This window comes from Schistocerca americana, chromosome 2, assembly GCF_021461395.2.
Source record: "Schistocerca americana isolate TAMUIC-IGC-003095 chromosome 2, iqSchAmer2.1, whole genome shotgun sequence".
Lineage (NCBI taxonomy): Eukaryota > Metazoa > Arthropoda > Insecta > Orthoptera > Acrididae > Schistocerca > Schistocerca americana.
In genome coordinates, this window is record NC_060120.1 from 623,557,930 (window position 1) to 623,577,622 (window position 19,693).

The following is a 19,693-nucleotide window of genomic DNA, read 5'->3' on the forward strand; positions in this document are numbered from 1 at the left end:
ATAACTGGAAGGACACTTGGAAGTAACATGCAAATCAGAAAATGTAGATACAATTTTAATTCTTTCTTGAACATATTCTGTAGCAGCTGGGTGCTGTTTCTTTCTACAACAAACATGGGTAGCTACTTGGAACAGATCATTTGTGGTACTTAAGTATCTAATATGAGTAAAAGAGGCCACCACGTGCTTCTGAGGGTTTATTGAACTCTAGAATTCAAACTCAAATACCACAAGCACTGTGAATTCCCCCAGTCTGTTATTAAAAAGATGAAACAAATGTACATCACACAAGAAAGTGAAGCATTCCAAGAATAAAACAGAATGAATCTGAAATGTTAGTAAGTGTGAAACAAAAGAGAAAATCAAATGTAGGGATGACTAAAACAGAGATTCAAAACAACTGATGTTCTAAAAATGGTCATAAATAATTTTTGTTGCAAAAATGGTCACATCATTGGCCATTAAATTTAATGTTTACTGTTGCACAGAGTCAGCAAACATTGTATCCTACAATAAATAGCTAAATCTAAAGAAATACAGGATGAATGTTCTGGCAAAATGCAAATAATTTAGCAGTACATCACCAGCAGGCATACACAGAGGAAAATAAAACTTTGCTAGCTGTTGGAAATGGGTAGCTAACAGCTCAGTGGGAGGCAGCATGTGTGCTAGCTAGGAATGGAGGAGGTTAGGTGTCGCATGAGCACAGGCTTAGCATGTGATACATGGATACCAGAGATGGTGAGGTATGGTGCACAATGAAGACGAGTATGAGTGGGTAAGAGGACATAGCGAGACAAATTTACCAAGAGCAGGCATTGTCTACAGGGAGAGCGACTATTAAAACTAAGTTGTGAAACACAGCCACAAGTCACAGTTAGTATCTTTTATTGATCAGTTTTGCTCTTCAAAAGCACATGAGCATCATCAGAATATACTCTGGAAAAGATACAAATTACGATAATATGGAAAACTAATATTGCAATTACATAAAGTACGTATTCTGATTCCAGTGTGGTGACTTCTGTTTAAAGTTGGCTGATAGCATTAAAGATTACCTTTAGAGTTGGCTGACAGCTGTAAACATTAATTTGGCTGTACTATAGTACTTAAAAATTATATTTTGGTTGCTTATCTACAGCACTTCATAAGATAACTGGGAGAACCCATGTAGATTAAATTCATTTTGTTCATTTAATAAATTTTGAGGGTTTTCTTTTTTCCACAAAAATTTCCCATTCTGCCAAAACATTTAACAGCAGAGCTTTATCTGCAGTACAGATAATTTTCTTACTGTCTTGTATCTCACCTAATGTATGTTAAGTTGTTCTCAAATGTTCATCGAATGCTGTAGGATTTGAATTTAAATTGCAATGTTGCTTATAATGGTGTTTCAAATGCTATTCAAATTTGGCCAATGTACATGATCTGACAATTTTGGCACTTCATTTTATATACTCCTGAATTACCATATTTGTCCATATGAACATTCTCCTTGTGTATTAGTGTGTATCTAAGGGAGTTGCTAGTTCAAAACTCCACTTTCACTTTCTGTTTGGGAAACATCTCATGAAATGGTGTATTATAGGACCTTTGTACGTCAGTGAAATATGCCTATATCTAAAATAATGTACTATAAATTTATCAAACAAACAAAACGAATTTAATGTACATGGTTTCTTCCAGTTATTTGATGAAGTGCTGTAGATAAGCAACCAAAATATAATACCTGCCATATCATCCGAAAAGAAATATTTTTAAAAATTGTAATTTTGAATGCATTTATGTATAAACATTTTTAATATGTATTTTTATAATGTATTTTGAAATATTTTTTAAATTTTTACTGGCATAATTGTATTTTTAAGTATAAGCAGATATGTACAGATCTGATATGTCTATACACTTGTCCATAAAACAAGCAATTAATGTAACTTTCATTTTCTGTAGTTGAAAATTATCTTTGGGTAGACTAGGACCTATACAATGTAAGTTACAGGTACTGTTGTACTGTCAAATTCATCTTTGGTGCTGTCAATGTCAATGTCACCATTTAGCATTCTACTTTAAACATTCTTTAAAGGTAAGTTTAAGTTACATAGTATAGCCAAATTAATCTTTAGAGCTGTCAGCCAACTGTAAAGGGAATCTTTAATGCTGTCAGCGAACTTTAAACATAAGCCATCAAAATGGAAGCAGAATATGTGCTTTATGTAGTGTCAATGTTAGTTTCCATATTATCTTAATTTGTATCTTTAACAGTGTATATTCTGATAGTGTTCTTGTGCATTTGAAGAGCAAAACTGGTCAATACAATTAACAACTGTGACTTGCGGCTGTGTTGGAAAACTTAGGGTGGCAAATTGTTGGGTAGAGGGTGTGGTGACAGTGGGTTAGTGGAAACTGAGGCCAGTAGGATTATGGGAGTGAAGGATGTGTTGCAAGGATTACTCCCTCCTAAGTAGATCAGCAAATCTGGTGCTGGAGAGAAGGGTCTAGATGCCATGAGCTGCGAGGCAGCCATTAAACCAGAATTTTTTGTGCTTAGCTGCATGTTATGCCACTGGGTTGCCAACCTAGTTTGTGATGTTCACCTGCTTTATTTCATCATTGATTGCCCTTGGTGTCAACATACTGCGTTGCTATACTGACTGAAAAATGGGGGTGGAAGTTCAATTCTGACTACTTTAAATGATGTAGCCGACAGGTGCATAGTTGCATTTCATGGTTCTTTACTTTCACTGTTCACAACCCCCCAATAATACACAGTTATATGGCGAGTGCACTATTGTTTAACTTTCAATAAGTTTCATTAATAGGTTGCAGGCAAACATCCACATACTGGTACAATACTTTACTGTTGAACATCTATGAGCAGTAAAAACCTAGCCACACAGCTCTTGCCACTTAATACAGTACATATTGAACACACACTGTCCTTGTTTTAACACACAGCATAATTATGTTACATTTATTTCACAGTTAGCCCACTTAATATAGTACATATTGAACACACACTGTCCTTGTTTTAACACACGACATAATTGTGTTACATTTATTTCACAGTTAAGTTCATGCATTGTTGTTGTTGTTCTAATCAACACAGATTTAAATTACAATGAAATGAATAGCATACACCCATTGATATAAGTCAACGGGGACAGTTGAAAATGTGTGCCCCGACCGGGAGTCAAACCCGGGATCTCCTGCTAACATGGCAGATGCTCTGTCCAGCTGAGTGACTGAGGACACAGAGGATAGTGCGACTGCAAGGACTTATCTCTGGCACACCTCCCGTGAGACCCACATTCCCAACTTAGTATCCTGCACTATATTCACAGTGCCCCTGCTCAGCTGGATAAAGTGTCGGCCATGTAAGCAGGAGATCCTGGTTTCGAGTCCCGGTTGGGGCACACATTTTCAACTGTCCCCGTTGACTTATATCAATGCCTGTATGCACCTAGGGGTATTCATTTCATTGTAATTTCATTCTAATGAGCTGCATGATCACTGATGGTAACTGTTCTTTCGGACATGTCCGAAAGAACAGAGACCATCGTCATATATACAACACAGGTTTCTTGTCAGAAACTCGGCCGTCGACTGACTGTCTCTGAACCAAACATCGGCCCTTGTATATCACCACAATAATAGAGATTGAAACTACACATTGTTCAATGTTTAATTTACAGAAATTGCAATTAAAACTTAATTGCTTCAATTAACTGCATACATCAAAAAATAGTGTCTTTATAAAAGTTTCTTCTACTACAAGGGTTAAGGCGTATTATTTCTTTAAATCATGAAATTAACAGATATAGATACGCAAACAATTCTTTTGACAAAACTGGTAATTACTTTGGAATTAAGGGCTAGCTTTGCTAACATGTTTTTGAATAGAGCCAAATGAATACTTAAAGAATGCTATTAGTTGTTACTTCAAATGTTTATAATTAATACTGAATTTATATTTGTTTATAAGTCAACAATAGCATTTAAGTTACGAAACAATTACTGATTTCACCCTATAACAAAAGATACTAACTAGGAATAGTCAAAATAAATTAGAAAATCAATTATATACATAAAACTAAGCACTTAATTAGATCTGGCATTATATTCTTTAAAACTGAGGACCAGCCTTTCTCTTTTATGAAAATGCAGATTACACTAACTTATGTTAATGGTAATTAGTTAAAAGAGAAAAAACAAATTTAAGTAGGCAGGTGGCAAAAGAAGAGGGGAAGTAAAAATATCCCAGCTTGCTTTGTCACATCACCCTCTCATTGGATTAACCAGATAGATATTGCAAATTCATTGAGCACAAATGGGCCCAGAAATTGGGTTTAATGATCTACACACAAAAAATTACACAAGAAATCTTATCAGAACTACGGTATATTTTTTCAAATTTATACATATATGAACTGGCCGTATGAAAATCCCCATACAAAATATTTACATACAGTGTATTGTACGATGGCACAAAATATTCACAAGTTATACAGTTATTAAAAATTAGGCATCTTCATCATAAGTGATGTCCTTTTTGTTTAAACAATGATTCCATTCTAAGATACATATCACTTTATACAAGTCCTGTCTTGCTAAACAAAATAAATCCTCATGGATTGCAAAAAGTTAAATTACACTGCACGTTCCAATTCACTTTTTAGACAATAAATTTCACTTGTTCAATGTTAAGCATTTTTCACAAGCACTTTCAGACTTTTAATGAGCTTTAACACACTTTCTGACCAAGTTGTCCACACCTTCAACAGGTCCAAGTGGCAGTTAGTAAGGAAATGCACTGTTATCAGTTCCCTTGGAGGTGGTTCTCCTCCGCCACAGTACATGAAAAATTGAGACAAAATACCCTACTTTAGTACAGCTACTTTTCCTTCTAACTAAGTATAATAAAAAAATGTTTCTCACTGAAAATGATAGTCATTATTTCATAAATAAATACCTTATATAGTTCTCATAACATCACAATAATTAGCACTAAAATTGACTATAGTATGAAAGGTGGGTACCAGAAAAAATTTGAAAATCAAGTACACATTACACCACAAAACATTAGTCTGAGTCATAACTCTGTCTGAAACTGGTTAAACTTGAAAGAGTTTTGTTTCCTTCCCACTTGCAAAACAGCAAGAAGACAAGATGTGAAGTAGCATAGATTTACTAATTGTTACGTTATAAAAAAATTTGTCATCTTCACGTAACTTAATTACTTCTCAAATCAAAATTAAGGGGATGGAAGTTGTACCAAATCATTGCCCCACTTCCCTACTCAACTCTGAGCACTACTCTAATTCAACCAGAAAATTAAATCCTCACAAAACTACAAAATGTTACCAAGTAGTTGACCTGTCCAAATATTCACATCAGTCTAGCACGACAGCTATCAGTTGATCAACAAAATTACTGTTCTTCATTCCAGTATTACCAACACAAATAGAAGTTTTCAGATAACCTATAGATCCAATGAAGCAGCATTATATGTCTTGTACCTCACTAAAATATTGCTCTTTTTGTTAAGCTCTCATTTCCCAGCTGCAGTGTCATGGATTGCACAGTATAATAGTGCTAAATGTTGCCTAGATCAAAAATAGATCATCAATATAGTTACACCACATTTGTTTGTATACGGTTATCTTTGTCATTAATCATGTCTGTCAGCTCCATAAATTTCTTACCTTTCTTACCTCATTAACTAGATGAGTGCATTCTCAAAAAATATCCCTACTGCAGAGACAGGCTACCTAACCATAAAGACACTAACATTATCCATTATTTTATTATTTCATTATCTAATAAATAAACACCTGCTCTGCTTATCCAATGCAAAATTGATACTACTGAAAAACACTCCACAGTAGCAGATCCTTATGCTAAGGCAAACGTAACTCTCATTACCAATCAGACAAAATTATCAGTTAGAAAAACTACTATTTACTGTATTTCATCAAATTGGTTGAGATTCTAGCCTGAAGGATGACATATACACGCATCTTGCTTATTCTTTCCATACACATTACTCCAGGCAACTATGTTTAAATTTGTAATTCCTTAATGTTAGAAAAGGCTGTACCATGACACAGATAGACAGTTATCTCACATATACTGATTGCACCAAGCACAAACACTTCTACTATACCACAATTAATATCAAGACCTAATATTCAAAATGGTTCTTACTGCATATTGTCTCTGCTGCTATATCAAATTCTACTAATTGCACACATGAGCTGATTACATCAGATGTTAATTATAGTTTTTAGATAACCTACACCATGTCTGCCACACATGCTGACACCTTTTATTTTCTGTTTACCTCGCTCCCTTGATAGAAATTCTTTAACCCTAGTACCAATTTACTTTCTTTCATCCTCTTATGATTCCCTTACTTTGTAACTAACAACACACACACACACACACACACACACACACACACACTCAACCACATACACACACACACACACACACACTTGGAAGTAGAAGATAGAATGTTTCTGATTCACTTATAAACTACAGCTAGGATAGGAGTAGAGGGATAAGCATTATCGCCACATAATGAATCCAACACAGAATGTTGAACCCCCTACTTGCTTGTAGGTCTTACTTTTGGTTCAATGCACTTATAGTAAGTTCCTCCTCTCCTTTTATGGAATAAACATTGCTACCCACACCATCATTTAACATCTCACTAAAGTTAGAAATTACACTTATCTTATTGTTGTTGTTGTGGTCTTCAGTCCTGAGACTGGTTTGATGCAGCTCTCCATGCTACTTTATCCTGTGCGAGCTGCTTCATCTCCCAGTACGTACTGCAACCTACATCCTTCTGAATCTGCTTAGTGCATTCATCCCTTGGTCTCCCTCTATGATTATTACCCTCCACGCTGCCCTCCAATACTAAAGTGGTGATCCCTTGATGCCTCAGAACATTTCCTACCAATCGATCCCTTCTTCTAGTCAAGTTGTGCCACAAACTTCTCTTCTCCCTAATCCTATTCAATACCTCCTCATTAGTTACGTGATCTACCCACCTTATCTTCAGCATTCATCTGTAGCACCACATTTCGAAAGCTTCTATTCTCTTCTTGTCCAAACTGGTTATCGTCCACGTTTCACTCCATACAAATACTTTCAGAAACGACTTCCTGACACTTAAATCTATACTCGATGTTAACAAATTTCTCTTCTTCAGAAACGCTTTCCTTGCCATTGCCAGTCTACATTTTATATCCTCTCTACTTCGACCATCATCAGTTATTTTGTTCCCCAAATAGCAAAACTCCTTTACTACTTTAAGTGCCTCATTTCCTAATCTAATTCCCTCAGCATCAACCGACTGAATTCAACTACATTCCATTATCCTCGTTTTGCCTTTGTTGATGTTCATCTTATATCCTCCTTTCAAGACACTGTCCATTCCGTTCAACTGCTCTTCTAAGTCCGTTGCTGTCTCTGACAGAATTACAATGTCATCGGCAAACCTCAAAGTTTTTATTTCTTCTCCATGGATTTTAATACTTCCTCTGAATTTTTCTTTTGTTTCCTTTACTGCTTGGTCAATATACAGATTGAATAACATCAGGGAGATGCTACAACCCTGTCTTACTCCGTTCCCAACCGCTGCTTCCCTTTTATGCCCCTCGACTCTTATAACTGCCATCTGCTTTCTGTACAAATTGTAAATAGCCTTTCGCTCCCTGTATTTTACCCCTGCCACCTTCAGAATTTGAAAGAGAGTATTCCAGTCAACATTGTCAAAAGCTTTCTCTAAGTCTACAAATGCTAGAAATGTATGTTTGCCTTCCTTAATCTATTTCCTAAGATAAGTTGTAGGGTCAGTATTGCCTCACATGTTCCAACATTTCTACAGAATCCAAACTGATCTTCCCCGAGGTCGGCTTCTACCAGTTTTTCCATTCGCCTGTAAAGAATTAGCGTTAGTATTTTGCAGCCATGACTTATTAAACTGATAGTTCGGTAATTTTCACATCTGTCAACACCTGCTTTCTTTGGGATTGGAATTATTATATTCTTCTTGAAGTCTGAGGGTATTTCGCCTGCCTCATAGATCTTGCTCACCAGATGGTAGAGTTTTGTCAGGACTGGCTCTCCCAAGCCTGTCAGTAGTTCCAATGGAAGGTTGTCTGCTCCCGGGGCCTTCTTTTGACTCAGGTCTTTCAGTGCTCTGTCAAACTCTTCATGCAGTATCATATCTCCCATTTCAGCTTCATCTACATCCTCTTCCATTTCCATAATATTGTCTTCAAGTACATCGCCCTTGGATATACCCTCTATATACTCCTGCCACATTTCTGCTTTCCCTTCTTTGCTTAGAACTGGGTTTCCATCTGAGCTCTTGATATTCATACAAGTGGTTCTCTTTTCTCCAATGGTCTCTTTAATTTTCCTGTAGGTAGTATCTATCTTACCCCTAGTGAGATAAGCCTCTACATCCTTACATTTGTCCTCTAGCAATCCCTGCTTAACCATTTTGCACTTCCTGTCGATCTCATTTTTGAGACGTTTGTATCCTTTTTGCCTGCTTCATTTACTGCATTTTTATATTTTCTCCTGTCATCAATTAAATTCAATATATCTTCTCTTACCCAAGGGTTTCTACTAGCCCTTGTATTTTTACCTACTTGATCCTCTGCTGCCTTCACTACTTCATCCCTCAAAGCTACCCATTCTTCATCTACTGTATTTCTTTACCACAATCCTGTCAATTGTTCCCTTAAGCTCTCCCTGAAACTCTGTACAACCTCTGGTTTAGTCAGGTCCCATCTGCTTAAATTCACACCTTTTTGCAGTTTCTTCAGTTTTAATCTACAGTTCATAACCAATAGGTTGTGGTCAGAGTCCACATCTGCCCCTGGAAATGTCTTACAATTTAAAACCTGGTTCCTAAATCTCTGTCTTACCATTATACAGGGTGTTACAAAAAGGTACAGCCAAACTTTCAGGAAACATTCCTCACCCACAAAGAAAGAAAAATGTTATGTGGACATGTGTCCGGAAACGCTTACTTTCCATGTTAGAGCTCATTTTATTACTTCTCTTCAAATCACATTAATCATGGAATGGAAACACACAGCAACAGAACATACCAGCGTGACTTCAAACACTTTGTTACAGGAAATGTTCAAAATGTCCTCCGTTAGCGAGGATACATGCATCCACCCTCCGTCGCATGGAATCCCTGATGAGCTGATGCAACCCTGGAGAATGGCATATTGTATCAAAGCCGTCCACAATACGAGCACGAAGAGTCTCTACATTTGGTACTGGGGTTGCGTAGACAAGAGCTTTCAAATGCCCCCATAAATGAAAGTCAAGAGGGTTGAGGTCAGGAGAGCGTGGAGACCATGGAATTGGTCCGCCTCTACCAATCCATCGGTCACCGAATCTGTTGTTGAGAAGCGTACGAACACTTCGACTGAAATGTGCAGGAGCTCCTTTGCGCATGAACCACATGTTGTGTCGTACTTGTAAAGGCACATGTTCTAGCAGCACAGGTAGAGTATCCCGTATGAAATCATGATAACATGCTCCATTGAGTGTAGGTGGAAGAACATGGGACCCAATCAAGACATCACCAACAATGCATGCCAAACATTCACAGAAAATCTGTGTTGATGACGTGATTGCACAATTGCGTGCAGATTCTCGTCAGCCCACACATGTTGATCGTGAAAATTTACAATTTGATCACGTAGGAATGAAGCCTCATCCGTAAAGAGAACATTTGCACTGAAATGAGGATTGACACATTGTTGGATGAACCATTCGCAGAAGTGTACCCGTGAAGGCCAATCAGCTGCTGATAGTGCCTGCACACGCTGTACATGGTACGGAAACAACTGGTTCTCCCGTAGCATTCTCCATACAGTGACGTGGTCAACGTTACCTTGTACAGCAGCAACTTCTCTGACGCTGACATTAGGGTTATCGACAACTGCACAAAGAATTGCCTCGTCCATTGCAGGTGTCCTCGTCATTCTAGGTCTTCCCCAGTCACGAGTCATAGGCTGGAATGTTCCGTGCTCCCTAAGACGACGATCAATTGCTTCGAACGTCTTCGTGTCGGGACACCTTCGTTCTGGATACAAACGTACCGCGCCACAGCTATTGCCCCGTGCTAATCCATACATCAAATGGGCATCTGCCAACTCCGCATTTGTAAACATTGCACTGACTGCAAAACCACTTTCGTGATGAACACTAACCTGTTGATGCTGCGTACTGATGTGCTTGATGCTAGTACTTTAGAGCAACGGGTCGCATGTCAACACAAGCACCGAAGTCAACATTACCTTCCTTCAATTGGGCCAACTGGCGGTGAATCGAGGAAGAACAGTACATACTGACGAAACTAAAAAGAGCTCTAACATGGAAATTAAGCGTTTCCGGATACATGACCACATAACATCTTTTCTTTATTTGTCTGTGAGGAATGTTTCCTGAAAGTTTGACCATACCTTTTTGTAACACCCTGTATAATCTATCTGATACCTTCTAGCATCTCCAGGATTCTTCCATGTATACAACCTTCTTTTATGATTCTTGTACCAAGTGTTAGCTATGATTAAGTTATGCTCTGTGCAAAATTCTACCAGACGGCTTCCTCTTTCATTTCTTACCCCCAATCCATATTCACCTACTCTGTTTCCTTCTCTCCCTTTTCCTACTCTCAAATTCCAGTCACCCATGACTATTAAATTTTCAACTCCCTTCACTAGCTGAATAATTTCTTTTATCTCATCATACATTTCATCAATTTCTTCATCATCTGCAGAGCTAGTTGACATATAAACTTGTACTACTGTAGCAGACATGGGCTTCATGTCTATCTTGGCCACAATAATGCATTCACTATGCTGTTTGTAGTAGTTTACCCACACTCCTACTTTTTTATTCATTATTAAACCTACTCCTGCATTACTCCTATTTGATTTTGTATTTATAACCCTGTATTCACCTGACCGAAAGTCTTGTTCCTCCTGCCACCAAACTTCACTGATTCCTACTATATCTAACTTTAACCTACCCATTTCTCTTTTTAAATTTTCTAACCTACCTGCCCGATTAAGGGATCTGACATTCCACACTCCGATCCGTAGAACGCCAGTTTTCTTTCTCCTGATAACGACGTCCTCTTGAGTAGTCCGCACCCGGAGATCCGAATGGGGGACTATTTTACCTCCGGAATATTTTACCCAAGAGGACGCCATCATCATTTAACCATACAGTAAAGCTGCATGGCGTCGGGAAAAATTACGGCTGTAGTTTCCCCTTGCTTTCAGCTGTTTGCAGTACCAGCACAGCAAGGCCATTTTGGTTAGTGTTACAAGGCCAGATCAGTCAATCATCCAGTCTGTTGCCCCTGCAACTACTGTAAAGGCTGCTGCTCCTCTTCAGGAACCACACATTTGTCTGGCCTCTCAACAGATACCCCTCCGTTGTGGTTGCACCTTCGGTATGGCCATCTGTATCACTGAGACACACAAGCCTCCCCACCAACGGCAAGGTCCATGGTTCATAGGGGGGACACTTGTCTTACTACTATCATTTACATTACTCTTACCTGTGATTACAGTACATTTTTATACAAGTGGCTCTTTATCACCACCTGCTCTAGTGGGAGCCAAAACTGGAGCATTATCTAGTTTAAATGGTTTGATCCAGAATTAAAATCATCTCCTGCATTTCTGTTATTTGAATTTCTCCTACCATTTCTGTACCCATTCTGGCTATCCTTCACTGAACTGAATTTCTACTGTAATTAGTCCTGTTCATCCCATTTTCCTGAAATTCTCTCCCTGATTGATTGTTGTCATCCAAATTCCTCCTACAATCTTCCACTGAGGGCTTCACTCTCTCCAGTTTATCAACATAATTCTCTTGAATCACTAATATTACCCCCATGGGCAGGTACAAGCAGTTCTCTAACTTTCTGAGGCAACTTAGTTTCTAAGCCCATAATTATTGATTCACTACTTAGCTCTTTGTCTAAATATTTCAGTTTGTTTAACCAAAGCTGACAGAAACCTTTCACAGTACCCTTCCTAGAGTCAATCTCTCTCCTCCCCAAAATTCACTCAAAATTCTCTGCTGCTTCTCTTTGGTCCAATATTCATCTAAAAATGGTTTCTCAAAACTATGCCACAAAGTACAACTATCAGCTACCTGAGGTGCCCATCCAGAAGCAGACCTGTACTGTAGTTCTGATAAGATTTCTTATATAATTTTTTGTGTGTAGGTCACTAAACCCAATTTCTGAGCCCATTTGTGCTCAATGAATTGCCCAGTTAGCTATTTGCAATATCTATCTGGTCAATCCAATGAGAGGGTGATGTGACAAAGCAAGCTGGGATATTTTTACTTCCCCTCTTCTTTTGCCACCTGCCTACTTAAATTCGTCTTTTCTCTTTTTACCATTGCTGTGTGGTGTTGTGGTTTCGAAGATGGATCTCATGATGGACGTCGGTAGTGAAGCTGCGCATCATGCAGCCCATTGCACACAGTTTTGAGTTGTAACATGACATCCTGTGGCTGCACGAAAAGCATTATTCAACATGGTGGCATTGCTGTCAGGGTTTCTCCGAGCATTAATCCGTAGGTAGTGGTCATCCACTGCAGTAGTAGCCCTTGGGCAACCTGAGTGAGGCACGTCATCAACAGTTCCTGTCTCTCTGTATCTCCTCTATGTCCAAACAGTCGCTTTGGTTCACGCTGAGATGCCTGGACACTTCCCTTGTTGAGAGCCCTTCCTGGCACAAAGTAACAATGTGCACACATTCAAACTACAGTATTGACTGTCTAGGAATGGTTGAACTACAGACAACACGAGCCATGTACCTCCTTCCTGGTGGAATGACTGGAACTGATCTGCTGTCAGACTCCCTCCATCTAATAGGCGCTGCTCATGCATGGCTGTTTACATCTTTGGTTGGGTTTAGTGTCTCTGAACAGTCAAAGGGACTGTGTCTGTGATAAAATATCCACAGTCAATGTCTCTCTTCGGGAGTTCTGGGAACCAGGGTGATGCAAAACTTTTTTTGATGTGTGTTATAAACTGTAACTCTTATCGTGCAGTCAGATAGTCTATGCATTGGCTACAATTGCTAATTACTAAAATACACAGAAATAGAAAATAAAAGATAAAGGAATAATTTAATAACAATAGTCCTATTCTAAGGTTTGTAATTGTTGCAGACAGCAGAGAAATATGTTGGGTAAATTTTGTTCAAGAAAGGACATCTGAAATACATGGAAGTGGTCCTACAATATTCAGTTAAAATACAGACAGAAAATACCCTCACCAAATGCAGTAAAGTTACATAAGTAATGATACAAGAATGGAAGCAATGTCCCCAAATTAAGTAGTCATCAAAGCCTCGCAGAAGCTAAGTCCATTTTGTGATCAGAATACATGAAAGATTCATCTGCTCAAAACAGTCCAAGGTTCAATATGATGATCCACAAATTAACATATATGATATCAAGAATAGTAATCCATGCTCTGTCTATTCTCAGTTATGTAAATCAAGTGGTTGAAGTTAGAGACCTATTCTGGAACACATTCAGACCTCTCAGAGAATGTAGTCCCTTCAGAACCTGAGATATTCACCACCAAGAACCAATCACCTATATGGCTGAATCAGTTACTTCAGGTAGGTCTGCCTTCTTCAAGATCTTGACATGATGTCCAGAATTGCTCCAATGAGCACTTCACTTGAATAGTTCCAGTCTCCACTTTACTCCAGCAGTGTTATCTCACTGCCCAACTCTCATTGGCTGAAGGCCATCCCCACCAAAAACATGTGATCCTCAAGCTCTACAGACGTGATTTGATTAATTAGACTACTTTCCCACACTGAACTAATGCATTACTACAACACTTAAACAAAGGAAAAGTTATAAACATTTAGCCATACTCAGAGCATTCCCCACAATCATAAATAAAGGTTTTCCATTAATAAATAAGACAGAATTCTTGCACAGGTGTGCTCATGATAAATGGAAACAAATTGTTGTTAAATATTGTTTAAGCAATTATTTATGCCTGCTTGACAGAAGCATCTTTTGGCACTTTTTAATGGTGGTGTCCTCTAAAACATGTGACTGACCACTTTTAAATTAGCATACTTTTGTAATAACACTTGGAATCAACATTTAAATAAAGTTACTGGCAAAATAGTAAACTGTTCATTACATACAAACACAAGTATGCCAAAATCTGAGGTATTCGTGCTGAATTCATTTGCTGTGTAAATGTGGAGAAGACAATGTTTTGACAAACATCTGAATAATGTAAAAGAGAGAAAAGATGTCATAAATCAATAAATAAAACAGATACAGATTATATAGATTTAAGAGATGATAGCTATAGTGCAGTGCTATCATCTGAGACACTGTTTGCTGAAATCACATGAAGCAATTAAAAGTTGTCAGTACACAGGTTCATTGTGTAAATGTTTAAATTCACTGTGAGATATTGAAGTCTGTTGTTTTATAGATACTGAAATGTTGTTATGTCATTGTATGTGTCTTATTTTTCTGAGATCACAGATGTATTCAAATTCACTTTAAGGTGTAACTATGACTTATTATCAAAGTTCAGAGAGCTGAAACTTAACTATCTTTAAGATTGTCTGACAGTCCACCATTTCCTGGAGCATTGTCTATTGTACAGAGGGCATGCTGTGGCAACTGTCCAACTTACCATTGTTCAGATTTACCCATTTCCTTTGACGCTGCTCATCTCTGCATGTGGCTGACCAGAAACTGTCAGCAAGCCAGGCTGTCCGTGGCGCACCCTGAACCCTAGGCCTGCCAGCTGTGCAACAAATTCATCTTTCCTCATACCAGTACTAGGCAGCTAATTAGCTCATCTAAATATATGTAATGTTATGATGATCACTAACAGTATGTGCCATAGATTACATCTCATGGACAGACCACTGGTTCGCAACATACCTTTATGCTACCAAGTTCAATAATATTAAGGCTGCGGCACAGGAACTGTTAAATGCAGGTACTGTACACCCCTCTGATAGCACCTCGTTGTCCCCTATTCACTTGTTGCCAAAAAAGACTGTTCTTTCCACCTCTGCAGGGACTTCCACAAACTGAACACTTGTACATCTTTGGACAATTACCCTATTCCCCACATTCAGGACGTTGCCAAGCAGCTTCACAGCATGCAAGTCTTCAGCATGACTGACTGCTGCAAAGGATACCATCAGATTCTGACTTTTAAGAATGACATTCCAAAATCAGTGATCACTGCCCCTTTGGACTGTTCAAATGCTGCTTCGTGCCATATGATCTAAAAAATGCAGCACAAACTTGGCAGCATTTTGTTGACTCTATACTGTTTTTGCTTTGCATGCCTCAATGACATCCTTATCTTTTCTCCCTCCATTGAGGAACATAAATGTCTTCTTCAACAGGTCCTACAAGCCGTTTCTGACCATGGCGTGGAAATTGACCACAAAAATCACAACTTCGATGCTCTCACATCCCATTTCTTGGTAATTCTGCATTCTGTCTCATCTGAGGGTATCTGCCCAATGTCTGATTGCATTGATCTCATCAATAATCTCCCTCTCCTGAAACCTATTGAGAACTGAGATGGTTTCCCAGGGTGGTGAACTTTTTTTGACATCATATTCCCCATGCCATCTCTCTTCAGGCCTCTGTAAACCAATGCTTTGGCTAGAGAAAACACTTCTGGGTCTTATAAGGTTCAGTGGTCTCAAGACATTAATTGCTCTTTCCATGATCTCAAGACAGACGTTAGAAATGCAACCACGTTGGCACATCCTATCACTGATGCTCACCTGTCCATCACTACTGATGTGAGTGAAACCCCCATCAGAGCTGCCTTACAGCAACAAGTCAGTGATCTCTCTCACCCTTTGCATTTCTTCTCCAAAAAAATTCCAGCCTGTCAGCCTTCGACAGGAAGCTTCTGGCCATTTATGAGGCTACATGTTACTTCTGAGAGGACACTGAGGGACAAGAAGTCCTTGTTTTTACAGACCACTGATTGCTGGCTAATGCCCTTCACAACCTCTAACCTGGTGTATATCCTTGCTACTTTTGCCATATGGACCTCGTATGTCAATATATGACTGCTATCTGTTACATTAAAGGGCCCGGTAATATCATGGCACTCTGCATGTCATGTGGGTATGCTGTCTCTTCCTGTCATTGACAGACTACATGTTGTGTATGAATGCTGCCTCTTCTGTCATTGACCTGAATGTACTCATGAGACAACAGCCTCTGGATGCAGATGTACAGTTCTCGATCAACGACCCTTCATCATCCCTGATCATACAGTCCTGTCATCTACCTGGCTCAACACCTCCAATTTTTTGTGATGTTCTCATGGGTACTCCCAGATCTCTGGTTCCAATAGCTCTTTGCTTTCAAGTTTTTTTTGACCTTACATAACCTAGGCCACCCTGGCATTACGGCTACTGTTAGGTTGGTCATGGAGCATTTCATGTGGTGGTGCTTTAACAAGGACTACCATGCTTGGTCTTGGGGCTGCCTCTCTTTGCAATTATAGCAAAACTGGTTGGCATGCCAGTTTGACATCCTAAGGGCTTATTTTATCGTGTTCATCTCAGCCTCATTAGGTCTTTACCCCCTTCAGGTGCTTGTCAGTACATACTATCCATTAATTATTGCAGCACCAGGTGGGTCAAAGCAGTTCTTTTATCTGATATTATGGCTGAATCTGTAGCACAAATTTTGGTTAGTGACTGGCTCACACGCTTCGGGTGCCCCTCCTCCATCACCTCCAACCAGGGTGGCAATTTGAGAAATCAATTTTCACTACACTGTGCAATGTGTGTGTCTCTAACAAATTCCACACTAAGGCATTTCATCATCATCAGAATAATAGCTTGTTGGAGTGTTGGCTCAGGACTTTAAGAACTGCTCTTATGTGCCAGATCCCTCCTGGTCAGAGGCTGCACCATGGGCCACACTGCTTTCAAGGATGATCTACATGCATCTTTGGCCAAGGTCTTGTACAGTGAACCTCTTTTTCTTACAGCCAAATTTGCTGAGGATGATGCTCCTCCTTCTTTGACCGAGCTGCATACCTTTGTCTAGCATCTACGCTCACACATGACCCACATAAGACTGGCTCTATGCCTTGAGTGTTCCTATGCAAAGAGTTGCCACATTGTGAGTACATGATGCTTCAAGACAATTCCCTTCAGCCTGCCCTTTGGCCCCCATATTCAGTTCCCTGTAAGGTCATTGCCTGTTCTGTGAATGCTACTGACATTTGTCTCTAAGGCAAGCACTATGTGGTATCACTTGACCATGTGAAACCAGGATGGATCTTGAACAATTCCATTCCCTTCCCTTCACCTTCTACTCAGCCTTTGTCCAGTGTGGACTTTCTATCCCATAGTATCACCCAACAGACACCATATGCTTCCCCTCGCAGTGATGCATGTTCACCCATTTTGATGAGGAAACCCACTCAATTCTTATCTCCTTGTCTGTGACTACTGCCATGTCTGAGGAACTGTCACCCTCTTCTGCCCACTTGGGCAGCATAAGGTTTGTTGTTGACATTTCAATGTATCCCATCAATGATCTCTCTCTTAACTGTGAGATGGGCTGCTGATTGTCCTCCTCACTCACCTGCGTTCTGTGGAGAATCCTCCCACCACTTCTGTAGTGCTACTTTGCACCTTCCACACTCCATCTGACACAGATGAAGACGCTGTCCCTGCATTCATCAACACAAACAGATGCCTTACCATGATCAACCAACTCCTTCAGCAGCACACTCGATTATGACCACACATTTTGTCCATCACCAGAGTGGGTCATCCCGTATGTCCTCATTGATGGCTCTGCAATTTTGACACTCCTTCATCCTTCCCATGCTCTACACTGCTTGGGGGGGGGGGGGGGGGGGGGGGGAGGGGGGGGGGGGGGGTCTCTGTGGCAACTATCTATATTTGATTGTCATTGTGCAAAATAAAGTGTCGTACACTTACTACTTGTATTTTGTGGTTACTATTAATCTCTCATACACAGCTTGACAAATTTATTACAACAGGCATTGATTGTCAAAAATTTGGCAGTAGTGTAGTATTATAATTTGGGATTTATTTATTTAATTTACTTGTTTATTGGAGGCTACATAATACTGATATGGTGCTATGCAGTTTAGTCAAATGAAAATAAAACAAGAATTTTGCACTTAAGTGTTCCGTAAACAATAGAATGAATTTTTTTCAAATTGAGTCTTACATCAGGAAACATATAATGATTGGAATGTTTTCAAAGCATGCTTAATAAGTTTAATTTCAATTGAGATCTGTAGCTAACTTCAATACTTGTGCTGCCATTAATATTATCAAAATTGTCTCCAGTAACAAAATTATCATATTACACAGTCTGAAAAGGTGAAGTTATGGCAGTTGCCCATTGACGACTTCAGGTATCATGCCCTCGGATCATGCTAGCTACCAGTTTTCAGGTTACTTTTTTTTTATCAGTTTCATTAATCATAGTCAACTATTGAGCAAAGCCCTCCATTTTGTTCACAATCTTTAACCCAATATCTTGACTTCTTTGGAGATTGTAGCATTTGTTCCATTTAATTTAATTTATTATTGCATTGCATTTGATTTGACATAATGTACTCCCATCGTTGCTGCCTGGTTTTTCACCTCTAACATGCACCATTGCTAATGCCTAAAGGGTATGACTGAAACATTCTCAAGACTTCTTGTGCAGTCATTTGTTTACCCATTATTTTAAGTTGTCTCAATGTATCTCCAAAAAGGAAGGTTCTGATTTGACAGCCACTTGATTAGATCATCATTTGAGCTTGTGCACCAGCTCATATAGAACAAGGATGGGAGACTAAGAAATCAAAAAATTGGATGGCCAGATAGGGATTAGAAAACTGCTCCTTTTGAATGTGAGTTCAACACCTTAACTAATGCTCCACCTCAAGATGTGAATTCATTCCAGGAACTCCACCCACATTCATCATCTAATCATCCTTGCTGGTTTCATTAAAAAGATCACACTTGTCAGTTTATAGATTTATGACGCTCTACCACACCATAAGTATTTCTGGGTGACTATATGTACCTTACAACAGTCAACAGCTATTATGAAAGGGCCACCTGTTAATTGGTATAATTCCACAAAAAAGTTGTACTCTAAAAAGTTATTGTAAGGATATAAAAGTTTTGCAACTTTTCCACCTTTTGTGACAGTACTTTTTGAGCATCCACATTTTGGAGTTATTTCTTATAAAAATACAGTCAAGAAATTACAAAGTTCTTCTTTTGAATGGTTACAACTACATGATGAAAACATTTTTTAAAAAATGTTTGGTGATTTTCAGGTGAAAAAGGGCTCTATTCAAGAACTGATGACACATTCCTCTTAGCTTTTTTAAGAGCGAGGAAGCACAATGTGAATGAAGCCTTCAGACTGGTAAGATTGTGGAACTGTATCACCACAGACATTTGTTTTACCTGTATTCATAGGTACATATGAGAGGGTGGACAAAAATATGGAAACACTAAAAACACAACACATTAACATGCCTAACATGGTGTTAGAAAACCACTGGGATTCAAAACAGCTGCCAGTCTTCTTGAATAGA

At 39.0% G+C, this 19,693-nt stretch overlaps 1 protein-coding gene across 3 annotated transcripts in view; it reads left to right on the forward strand.

Annotated features, from left to right (window-relative positions):
- LOC124595264 (clavesin-2-like) overlaps positions 1-19,693 on the forward strand; it is a 126,153-nt gene that overhangs the window by 85,611 nt on the left and 20,849 nt on the right. For all 3 annotated transcript variants that reach the window (XM_047133935.1, XM_047133933.1, XM_047133934.1), the window contains one exon: positions 19,430-19,521. In XM_047133935.1, the coding sequence (XP_046989891.1) occupies positions 19,430-19,521 (92 nt within the window). The remainder of the gene's footprint in view (positions 1-19,429; positions 19,522-19,693) is intronic.